This window comes from Pantherophis guttatus, chromosome 2, assembly GCF_059756535.1.
Source record: "Pantherophis guttatus breed Tessera chromosome 2, ASM5975653v1, whole genome shotgun sequence".
Lineage (NCBI taxonomy): Eukaryota > Metazoa > Chordata > Lepidosauria > Squamata > Colubridae > Pantherophis > Pantherophis guttatus.
Window position 1 is genome coordinate 234,249,359 of NC_142064.1, and position 12,803 is coordinate 234,262,161.

A 12,803-nucleotide genomic window follows, 5' to 3' on the forward strand; every position below is an offset into this window, starting at 1 on the left:
AGAAGGAGATTGAACCAAGAAAAGGCATAATGAATACTAGCCTTTTCTTTCCAAATTTCACCCATAGCCTCTCACTGCCACACTTAGTCAGTTGCTACATGAGCAGTTGCTCATGGATATGAGAAAACCCTGGTTTCAAAAATGGACTCTCCCACTACCCAAAAAGAATGGCTCTGGTGGGTAGTACACAGTCTGCAGAGCAAGGGTGATACATTTATACCAGCCTATAGTGGCCAATAAGTGCTGGTCTGACCCCAGCACTGAGAGATCACCTTACTGTAATATTGACCAAAGCTCATGGAGGTTGCACCCAGAGAACAACTGTTGTGGCTTGTTGCCTGATTAAAAAGAAAAGTCAATTTTATAGTCAAATGTCACCTGAAGCTGCCTCAGGTATAAGTATAGCAACATAAGAAGAATCAGTTTCATGTAATGGCACTGGACTGGGAGCTGAAAGGACCATGAGTTCTGTTCCTCTTAGGCACAAAATCCATCTAGGTGACTTTGGGCAAATCACCCTTCCAGTTCTGTTCTGTTCTGTTCTGTTCTGTTCTGTTCTGTTCTGTTCTGTTCTGTTCTACTCTACTCTACTCTACTCTACTCTACACTACACTACACTACACTACACTACACTACACTACACTACACTACACTACACTATTCTACTCTATTCCCTTATCAACCCAAAGAAAGAGGCAATGTCAAACCACTTCCAAAATTCTTGCAAGGAAACTTCTTCATCTGGTTGCCATGAGTGATGATTGACTGAAAGGCACACCAAAACAACAAAACAAAACAAAGCAAAATCCAGGCTATGGCTGAGGAGTGAGGAGTGCGGAGGTAGACAGTTTGTGTTATGTAAATGAGGAAAGATACCAAGTATGTTTCCAAGTTAATCAGCAAGAGCTTTGGCATGAGGAGACGCAGTAAAAACTCCATGCAGAAAACAGTGTGCATGGTTAATACTTAATGCCAGCATGACTAAAACTGTGAGTCATTGTTGGACATGCATTTTCTTGTACTGGCTAAAGCTTCTAATTTTCCCCTTGGGTTTGTTCCCTGTTTTTAACTGATTGTTTTGTCTTGTCCTGGACTAGGACTCTGCAGAAGAAACCAAAACACTATCATTTCTCACGTGATGCAATTCTGAGGATGGGAAATGGGTGCCCCTTGGCAGCCCTTAAACAGCATGCCATGAATCAGGAGAGCTGATTAGATCTGGCTGCTTTGTCTAAACCTGGATTCATGGCTAGCTGTTTTCCTGGTTTTCAAGCCAGGGAGATAGTTAAGCCAATGTACAGTTTCTAAATTCAGAACAGTCCAACATTTAATGTCTTTCCAAAAAATGCTCTTAAAGGGAAATTTCAGGATATTCAATTCAAACAAAAAAAATGCCTGTGTGGTGAAAAAATTATTAAAACGTGAAGACATGTTTTGTTACATTGCTTTTATTATAAAGATGTGCACTAATAATTCTCCATCTCAGATTCCAGACCACCCATATTCATTCTATTTACAGTTTTTATTCTCTAAATAATGTGATTTTATTTCTCTGAATGTGGCTTAGTATGTACAATTAAGTAATATATTGGTCAGATCCATTTCATAATTAGTTTTATTACAACTTCTATTTCCTTTCTCAAAAGTGTATTCTTTTTTTATTGGACAATGACCCTAATGAAGTTTATTGATTGATTGATTGATTGATTGATTGATTCATTAATACTGAAAAGAAATTCCAAAACAGCTCCATAACTTTATCTTCAAAAGTTTCTATCTTTAAAATTAAAAATATATGTCTAAGAGATCCCATAGTGGATTCATTGTCTAAACTGATCTCAATCTCTGTCAAAGTCTTTTCCTCCCCAGTCCTTTGATAACTCTATCCAAACATTCAGCAAAAATAAGTTATCATCTTTTGCCCTTTCTCACTGCTTAGTCACTAGGTAAAGGTAAAGGTTCCTCTTGCACACATTTGCGAGTCGTTCCCGACTCTCCGTTTCAAAGGCAAAGACCCAGCGCCGTCCAAAGATGTCTCCGTGGCCATGTGGCCAGCATGACTAAACGCCAAAGGCGCATGGAGCGCTGTTACCTTCCCACCAAAGGTGGTCCCTATTTTTTTACTTGTATTTTTTACGTGCTTTCAAATTGCTAGGTTGGCAAAAGCTGGGACAAGTAATGGGAACTCACTCCGTTAAGTGGCACTAGGGATTCGAACCGCTGAACTGCCAACCTTTTGATCGACAAGCTCAGTGTCTTAGCCACTGAGCCACCACATCCCTCGCTTAATCACTATATTGGTATAAAATGGATCTCACTGCTGATAGTATCCTTCATCTCTTACCTCTTTGTTTCAAGTCACCACAGTCACCCAATTTCCTTCAAAGATTTTGCTTCTAAAGCAAACAACAACAACAACAACAACAACAACAACAACAACAACAACAACAACAACAACAACAACAACAAAACCCTCAACAGATTGTGGGTGCCTTGAGGCTGCCCTTGAAGGATTTCAGAATATGGGGGAAACTTAGTTTAAAACCAATATAATTAAGACCAACTTAAGTGTGTTTCACTTTGCTGGGACTGTGATGAATACATAGGAACAGAGTAGAAAAGAAGACATTGGCAGAGTAGATGCCAATGTAGAAAGGACAAACATGGACAGTCCCAATAAACCTCACCACTCAGATGAAATCCCTGTGCCAAGACAGTCCCATGTATGTACAGTAGACACCTGCAGATAGGAAAGCATATGTGTTGACTTCAACATGAGCAAGAACTCTGTCTCATCATGGTTCTTTGTACACACAGAAACGAATGCACCTTCAAAGCTATGCCCAGAGCCACTTTTTTTTTAGGTTAATAGATTTCCTATGGATGCTGACATTGTCAGAGCATTGCATGGGGTGAGGAACATTCAGATGGTGAATGTTTCCAGATATTCCTATGGTTAGTGTAAGATATAAACAAACAATTTTGGGGAACTTGTTTTGTTTCCAAATGAGTATATGTAGGTATTTTATGTAGGCTTTCTCATTCATTCATTCATTCATTCATTCATTCATTCGTTTAATATGCCACCCATCTCACTGCTGAGTGACTCACTACTTCAGTCTCCAATCTTAGTGGCTCCACGGACCGGCAGTAGTGGCAGCGGTGGTGTTACCAGTTCATAGCCCAGGGTTGGTGAACCCCATCTCACTATACTTTTTTTTTCTTAGGCATTATCAGTGATGCCTTGAATTTTGCTATGCTGTTTAGAGTTAACATATCACCATATTGGTGCTGTAACCAGAAGGACATTAAACCGGCACTGGTATGATATGAACTACAAAAGTAGCCATTGAACTGACACCTATTCCGTTCAATGTTTCCTTTAGAATGGATCCTGGATTTATTTATTTATTTATTTGGGATTATGCACTTTGACATTCTGATGTTTTGACAATCAACTAACCTTTACACTTTAAACTTTTTGGGGGTTTCTCCCCTTCTCACCCAACATAGCTATTTCCTGTAGGTGCCGGTACTTCATCTGCTTCCTGATTTCCCTGCTGCTCTAATCTGTGTGACTTGCTGCCTTTCTCTTTTGTGGCTTCTCACCTTCTGTCACAATTTTCTTTATGGCTGCTTGGAATTTGACATCTGATGGCGGACCTCTCTCTATCATGCTCCAGCAGTGGCAAGAGTGGCATGGAAATTAATTTTTTTTTTCAAATAAAGCACAGTAAATCAGAAGTTTTGAAATTTAGCAGTTTAGCATTTCTTAATTAAATGTATAATTCATGAGTTAAAACTTTCTGCCAACATATTCATTTCCAAATATTGCTTCTATTCTTCACCCTGAAATTCCTTGCCATCCTCAATGCCATCTTACAAATATTATTTATGTTTTCAGTTGCAAAACCCATGGGATGCTTATGACTCTGTAAACAGCAGTACTGAGGAACTTTATGCTGACTTCTTATAATATTATGTGACTATAATTAGAAACAGCAAGTCATTTGGGATCTATCAAAGATGTTTTCCAAATCTCTCTCTCTCTCTCTCTTTCTCTCTCTCTCTCTCTCTCTCTCCCTCCCTCCCTCCCTCCCTCCCTCCCTCCCTCCCTGCATAATACAGTTAATCCAAGTTTTGCAATAGGAGGTGAAATCATAACTGCAGTATTTTGGCAGAGCACAAGCGGAGAACTGAGCAAACGACCAGGAAGAGCAAGCAAGAATTTGGCAAGGGAAGTAGAAAAGGCAGAAGAGATAGGAGAAACAAGAGGGGGAAAGACTGACATTCCCTGCTTCTGATGATGATGCTATCCATTCAATCATGTCCAATTCTTGGTGATTCTATGACTGCTAATAGCTGATAGTTTCCTGAGTGATGTTGATTTGTTTTCTGGATGATTTCCAACTATATAAGATAGGAGCATTCCTCTTGCTAATCTATCTAAGACACACAACAGACCCAGTTTCACCAGAACCCAACTCACTGGAACAAACAGAGGATCGATGGGCCGGCACTCTTTCTTCTCCACCTTTTTTCAGTCCAAGCTAGTGTTCACCCAGAGAGGCAGCTTGTGGATACCTGAGACTATAGCAAATAAACAAGGAAGATTTGCATAGAAGTTTAGTTAGGGGGTATGGCAAAAAAAGCTTCAGGTAATTTGGACAGTGAAGGACTGTGACTTGCAAAGTGTATACACTTGAAAAGGACCTAAACCAGTGATGGTGAACCTTTTTGGCACCAAGTGCTGAAAAGGGAGTGTGCGCACACCTGGGCCGCAACCTGGAAGAAAAGCTGCCCAGAACGTATGCATGTGCCTGAAAATGAACTTCCGGTTTCAGCTACTGAAGTTCGAGTTTCAGCCATCTACTCTTCCAGGTTTTTGGCACGCATGCGCACATGATGATCAGCTGGTCAGTGTGAATGCTCATGCAGAAAAATGGAAGACCAGCTCTTCTAGTTTCCAGCAGTGCTGCATGCAAAAAGGCCAGCTGATCATCACATGCGCATGTGTGCCAGAAACCTGGAAGAGGAATGGGTGACTCCGCATGTGCCAGGCGACGTGGCTCCCCATGCCATTTCGGGCATGCATGCCAAAGGTTCGCCATTACGGACCTAAACTATGCCTACTGCAAGTATAAATTAATTTCCTTCCTGGGGAGAAAGTGCAGGGACTTTAAAAAAATTTTTTAAATCATTTATTATAATTTTTATAAATAACTCAAGGCAGCAAATATACCTCCTCCTATTTTCCCACAACAACAACAACAACAACAATAACAACAACAACAACAACAACAACAACAACAACCCTGTACAGTGATTTGGGCTGAGAGAAAGTGATTGGCTCAAAGTCACCCAGATGACTTACATGCCAACAGGGAGTCTAGAATTCACAGTCTCCTGGTTTGTAGCCTCGTATCTTAACCCCTAGACCACTTGAGGACAGAGTTGCTAACTCTGAAATGCATCAATGAATTTCTCCAGTACAGGAAGAAAAATGAAAAAAACACCAAAGAAGAGGGGAGAAAAAAACCCATACATGGAAGGCTATAGCTCTCCTGGTCAAAAGCAAAGGAAAACACAAACCAAGAAGACAGGAAACACTCAATACCAATAGATTTTAGAAACTGATATCACATATTTTTTTCTTTAGAGGACAGTCAGCTACTACCTTGGAACTAGGTTTTTCAAACTGAGCATAAACAAACCTCAATGGTTCCTAAAAGACTAAGGGTAAAAAAAAAGGGGAAGGGTTGGAGGCTCCGCCCACTGACCTTGACGTCATGAAACGTGATCTGCGCATGTGCAGAAGCTTCCCGTTGTGAACCGGTAGTAAAGGTAAGTAGAACCCACCCCTGCTACCAACTCATTTTTAAGTATTCATTTGGTATACATCTGCATTTGTGATACTAAAGGCAGATTGAAATTTTGGGAGCTTTGGGCTTTTCCTCTTCCCACCCCCTCTCCCCTCTTTCTTTCTTTCTTTCTTTCTTTCTTTCTTTCTTTCTTTCTTTCTTTCTTTCTTTCTTTCTTTCTTTCCTTCCTTCCTTCCTTCCTTCCTTCCTTCCTTCCTTCTTTCTCTCTTTTTTGCTCACTTTCTCTCTCTTTCTCTTTCTCTTTCTCTTTTCCTTCCTTCCTTCCTTCCTTCCTTCCTTCCTTCCTTCCTTCCTTCCTTCCTACCTACCTACCTACCTACCTACCTACCTACCTACCTTCCTGCCTTCTTTCCTATAATTGAAGCAAGGTTTGGAAATAGTTTACCTTTTCAGAGCCAGAGGTGGAGAGGCTTGGTCTTCCTCTTTTTGGAAGCATATTTCAAATAATCCATATTTGCCAAATGCATTGAATAATTTAACTTAGTATGAAAAAATGAGGAACTTCAACTCAGTATAAAAACAAAATGTCGTATTAATTAGAAAGCATCAGCGATGCAGTTCAGTTAGAATTATGAAAAATTGCTTGCGATGGAGCAATAAAAGAAGATGGAAACAAAGATCATTTTTTAATCTGTTATTTGATAATTGTACATTAGAAGTATAATTCATCATAGTATAAGTACAGTGATGATATGTACATAGATCATAATAGGCTGCCACAAAATTCTTTTTTCTGTTTCTTATTCAGTGTTATCCAAGGCCATGATAAGTTGCTAAAAGTCTCTACTGCAGTCTTGATTATTGCATCTATATGCAGCTTGCTCTAGATCAGGGGTGTCAAACTCTATTTTACTGAGGGCTGCATCAGGGTTGTGTTTGACCTTGGGGGGATAGGGTGGATGTGGCCAGGGTGGGTGTTGCCAGCTGGATGTCACTTGTGAGGGGGTGTCTATAGTGGCCCAAGCACTCTGCCAGCAAAAAACGGGCTCCTGAGCTCCATTTTCAGCTGTGACAGCCTCCTGCAACTCCCTGCCAGCAAAAATGAAGCTTGGGAGAGCTGCGGGAGGCCCTCGCGAGCTCTGTTTTCGGCTGCGATGGCCTCCTGCAACCCTCCACCAGAAAAAAAAGAACTCAGGAGGGCCACACGCAGCCCTCCTGAACTCTGTTTTTGCTGACAGAGGCACCATGGGCCAGTCCTTTGCTGTTTTCAGGGCGACCCCACGGGCCAGATCTAAGCATCCCATGGGCCGGATCCAGCTCCCGGGCCTTAAGTTTGACACCCCTGCTCTAGATAGTTGTATTAAGTTATTGTTACTCAGCGTAGGGGATAGGATGGATCAGAAGGCAAAGAAAATAGTATTTTCCTATATCCTACCATAAATCAAGAACTGGAGAGAGTTATTTGTGATTCCAAACACAAATAAAACACAATTTATGCTTTCACAAATACTTGATTAAAATTTGCCTCTTTATAAACAGGACAAAAATGCAGTACATCTTCACAATGTGGAAATGACCATACTTACTGAATTTGACTGGTTCAGAAAGATGAAAATGTTGTTCAGTTCTTGTTTAAAAAATAATACCAAAAAATCTTACTCAAATTTACAAATTTCACTATAAACTACCTATGTGGGGAAAAAAATGAAAAGGATCCAGCCATTGCTATCATAAATCATAGCAGGCACGTTCAAGCACTAAATGAGATTCCCCCCCAAATCTTATACACATAAAAATTCATAGGACTTTCTTCACATCTATTCTTCATGCTGGCAAATACTGAAGAATATAATGCAAAATGTCTTATATTACCTCCATAGTGTGGTGGAGATGCACAGAATAGAACGACTCCTTGTCCCTCTCTGACTGATACAGCACTTCTTGCTTTAGTTTCAAAGTTTTCAAGATCTTGGAGAGAGAGAGAGAGAGAGGTGTTAGATGTATCCATGTAACCATTTTGGAATCACAAAGCCAATATTGCCATCCATGCTACTATGACTCCCATCTAAATATAAGAATGATATGCGGAAATATTCAGGAGTGATGTTAATAAAATCTCATGAGATGTTATAATTTTGGCAAACGTTGGCAATTTTAATTTGGATAAACAATGTAAGAGTGGCATTCGACCATTACAAGAGGACATGATGTCACCTGGTACCTAAAATGTTTGTTATGTTTTATCCTATCTTCAATGTAGTTAATCAGACTAAAGTAAGAAAAAAAAAAACCCCACAACTTTTTAATGTAAACCAGACTTAAATGTTTTATATATTTTAACAAAATGTTAGCCACATTTAATTGGTTGGGATTTGCTTTCAATAGCAGCCTAAAAATATTCCAAGATTGCACTGGAAGCAGAAATATGATTTTTGTTAGTAAGTAGAGTTACTATTGTTACTAAGTACAGTTACTAGACTTACTATTAGTTACCTATTGCATTTACAATATGCCTAAACACAAATGTAATCCAGGTATCACATAAAAAAGTTTAGAACATATTTTAAACAAATAAGAAGGAAATGATAATAACAAAACAATAAAATGGTGAATCCTGGAAATAAAAAAAAATATTTTTTCTCCCTATTTTAAGAATAGGGAAAACTTTGAAGTATACAAAATAGAATGTGCCATCACATCCTGCACTAGCTGAAGTTTCTGAGTGCTTTTCAAGGACAGGTTTATATAGAACACATAGCAGTATTACCTGGGAAGTGATTATGGGATGAGTGTCAGGGAACAATGGGCTAAACACTAAAATTCAAGAGATATCTTTACAAATGAGTGTTGAATCAGCCCCCACAGTCAGAAAAGTAGCTCTAGACTGCTAATCTAGTTGTATGCTATAGAGTTCCACATTTCATCTAATGGCAGCCCTTATTACTTCAACATCATCAGATTGCTCGTAACCACTAAGATGTGTGCAAGAGGGGTCAAGGGAGGATTTAATGAAAAGCACTTCAATCTTTGTAATGAAAACTCTGCCCCCTTGGTATGCATATTGTGTTTGTACAAAAAGTACAAAATTGGTGTTAAAATTGGTACAATCCTTCTTTTATCACCCCTTTTATTTCCCCCCCCCACTTTACAATCTAATCTAATTTGGCTTCAGTGTGCTCTACAAACCCAGCCATTCTCTTGTATGAAGTAGACCATTACATTAAGCCATAACAGTTCATTTGTTTGGACACAAAATACTATGTGAAAAGAAACACTTGTTGTTGTCCCCCCTCCCCACACACACACAAAATTTCAGGCGTGAATTTTTGCATGTTGTTTAAGCCTACGCTAGTTTCAAGAAGTTTTAATTATAAGGCTGCCCCAACTTAAGCAATATGACTCTGGGCAGTGTACAGTGTAAAAAAGAAACAATAAATAAAAAAAGAAGAAAACCCCAGGATATAAATAGAAAATTCTCGGAAGTAACTGGTTACCTACAGTTGATCAGATGGATGCTGTCCCTACAGAACTTTTTAGCTGATAAGCAAGTTTTTTCTTTTAGATTAATATTGTCATTAGGTCCTTTTATCTTCCCATGTATGTTTCAGTGTGTTCATTTGCTCTAGAGCTAGGCGTTTTAGATGCACGGATTCATAACTCATTGATAATAACATATTTCACTTTATTTTTAATCTTTAATGCTTCTTATTATAGCTATTCATTTAACATCCAACCAGTTTAACCCCGAGAATGCCTGGAAAGAGGAATGGTCCAGGGTACCTTCTTGTGGCTTGATCCTTAGTGATCCCTCTACCAAGTCACCTGGTTATGACCTGAGTCACTCTGTCTGGATAAATTGAACAAAATTAGACGTTATAGTGGAAGAAGTGTCTCTGTCCTATATCAGTGGGGATGGAAAGATTTCCCTTGTGGTGACAGTGGTGCTGATCTGCAAACTATTAAAATATTGTGCAAGATTGCCCACGACATACATTCTCTGGTTTTCTAGAAGATCTGCATGAAGCAATGCCAGAGGCAATCACCTGGATAGCTGAATTGGACATCTAATTATGAGGCCACTGTCATACCCCTGTAAAAGTTTTGTATATAATTATGTGGATTATGGGTATATGTTTACTTCTATCTATCATGTTCTCATCATGCAATAAATAAGTGCTTCTTAATACCTCAGCCAATTTCAGAAAAAACAGTGAGGTACCCGTTCACCTACAGTGCCTGCATTGATTCAGATATGAATTAGTACTGCTACCTAATACCACAACTAAATATGTTGTGAGCTAATGAAGACTTCCCCCAACCCCTTATCTTCAAGAAGAGCAAAGCCGAGGTCAGGTGTTCAACATGGACTGAATTTGCTAATAGGCATTTTAGGCACAGCAGCTTTATTTCACAGACGACATATTCACTGTGTTTCCTGCAGAAACCTATGAATAAGTTATTACTCGACTTGCCTTAATTCTCTTTTTCCTTCCCCTGCCAGCATTTGTCTTCCTTTGTGAGCATGGATGCCCCTCACATTGAATTTTGCTACTGGCTGCAATTTCCTTCCAATTTCCTTTCCGTTGCCCCCTCCCCAACACTCCTCATTCCTCATTGCTTTCTGGCAAATAACTATCACACACTGCAGCTAATCAGTCAACTCTGGAATGATACCATGTTGATAGAGCAAAGTCATCAGATATATTCTTGGTCCTTCTGAGAATGGCATAGGAAACTGGGCTCAGCTGTATCCAGGGGGAAGTCATCATCATCCACAGGAACCACTCACAACCACAGTGAGCCCAGAATAAGCTTGTGGCAAGCGAAACATATGTTCCCCTGTGTTAACCAAATTAGATTATCTCAAGAACAGTACTAATATATACTGAACCATATGGGGACATTTCCAGAGAGTGCTGGAAAACAACTTGAGAGAACAGGCAAGTTATTCAGTTGCCATTAATGCCAGCTTTTGAAATTTCATTTAGGACTTTCGTGATAAGTATTGCTTTTCTTAAAGCACCAGGCTGGCATTTCATGCAGGGACAAGTTGTATTTTCATGCCACAGTTTTCATGCACAATTCCTATGACTCTCATTGGATATGATATCCTCTTTCCAGGCTACTTAAAGGACTAATAAGGAAACTAAGCCTGAATTCACAGAATTACAGAATAGAATTGAAAGGGAACTTGGAGGTTTTATAATCCAACCCACTGCTCAAGCAACCCACTGCTCAAAACCCAATACCACTTCAGTCTCTTCTTAAAAACCTCTGGTGATGAAGCACCCACAAGTTCTGAAGGCAAGCTGTTCCATTGGTTAATTGTTCTCACTGTTAGGAAGTTTCTCCTTAACTCTAGGTTGCTTCTCTCCTTGATTAGTTTCCATCCATTGTTTCTTAATTTGCCTTCTGGTACTACAGAAACTAAGTTGACCCCCTTGTCTTTGTGGCAGTTCTTCAAATATTGGAACACTGCTATTGTAGCATCCCTAGTCCTTCTTTTGTCTAGACTAGCCATATTCAATTCTTGCAATTGTTCTTCATATGCTTTAGTCTCCAGGCCCTTAATCATCTTAGTTGTCCTTTGTATTTTTTTAAGTTTTGCAAATAAGGAGTCTCCAATAGACTATATTGGAGTTCTTGCTCAATTTAACTCTTAGAAAGAGCTGCTACTCTTGAAGACATATAAGACAAATAAGTCAATGTGAATAAAAAATGTAAATGTGAATAAAAAGAAATGGCTGTCCTATCTCTTAAACAGCCCAGTTTTCTTGGACTTCACTGCATGAGATTGGAAAGACACATATGATAGGAAAATACTGTATAATTCTGTAATATTGTATAAAACCAAGATTTCTGTTGTTAAATTTCCTGTTTGAGATGTCTAAGAGAGCAGATATGAAGAGTTAGCACTCTTCAAGATTCCAAATTTTGCTATGTAAATGTGACTATGGTACACAAAGCATGTTTGCATTTGTGTTAAAATATGCATGAAAATTATAGCAATATGTGTACACAATCTCTGCCGGTGTGTGTATAATATAAAGTCCATATGTTCCGCATTCTCTCTATATATAAATATACACATATGTCATCTATCTAGCCCTCATTCAGTCTGTCTATGTCTGTCTATCTGTCTATCTATCTAGCCATCTGTTATATCTATCTATCTATCTATCTATCTATCTATCTATCTATCTATCTATCTATCTATCTATCTATCTATCTAATCTTATATCTCCTTAAAATAACTGAGTCTTTTCCTGAGATAACACAACTGTATTATCTTAAAAAAAAGTTTTGGCAGACAGGTACTAGGTGAACTGTTCTTCAAAGCAAAATTTTGCATTCAATTTCAAAGCCCTTAAAACAATCCCTTTTGCTTAATTTAGATATTCCAAACAACGAGTATAATAATAGAAAATGGCAAGAGCAATGACATTAGAAAATGATAAACAATCTGCTATAATCGCCTGGCAATGCACTTCCCAAAAATGTGAAAATCCACAGTGATTGCTGAGGTGTTTAGTTTAGGAGATGAAAAATTGTATCAGGAGAGCTGTACTAATGCAAAGTACACAAACATTTGTCTCCTCTGTGTGCTCATGTGGTTCCATAAGCATTAAGGGGAATAACAATCTGACATACAATAGAAAATGTATTTTCCATCTTCTCATTCTCTCCACTCCCACAGCCTTGATATTTAATGCCCACAATTAACATTAAATGGATGGCATTAGAAGCTTATCTTTCAGTCTTCAATTAACTGGATTGCAGAGTACTGAAATAATAAAACAGAACAATTCTAGGAAGGTTTTGTAATAAAGAGATGTTATTGCAAATAGGCCTCTGCTTCCTAGGCTTTGTTAGCTTGAATCAGAAAGGGCAGCAGGTAAGGAGACGGTTAGGGTTGGTTTCTCTTCAACTATGTAAAATCATCATGCTACATCTGTGGTGGGTTGCCCCCAGTTTGGACCA

General features: G+C 38.9%; 1 protein-coding gene across 12 annotated transcripts in view; it reads right to left on the reverse strand.

Moving 5' to 3' along the window:
* Positions 1 to 12,803, reverse strand: part of CNTN6 (contactin 6) — a 229,013-nt gene that overhangs the window by 100,974 nt on the left and 115,236 nt on the right. For 11 of the 12 annotated variants that reach the window (XR_004595209.3, XM_034440535.3, XM_034440534.3 and 8 more), the window contains one exon: positions 7,695 to 7,790. Coding sequence is in view for 10 of the 12 variants with exons in the window: in XM_034440535.3 (XP_034296426.2) it covers positions 7,695 to 7,790 (96 nt within the window). In the remaining 2 variants the exon portion in view is untranslated. Of the gene's footprint in view, positions 1 to 2,687; positions 2,741 to 4,489; positions 4,507 to 7,694; positions 7,791 to 12,803 lie in introns of those variants that run through there. The other variant, XM_034440543.3, reaches the window with a different exon arrangement.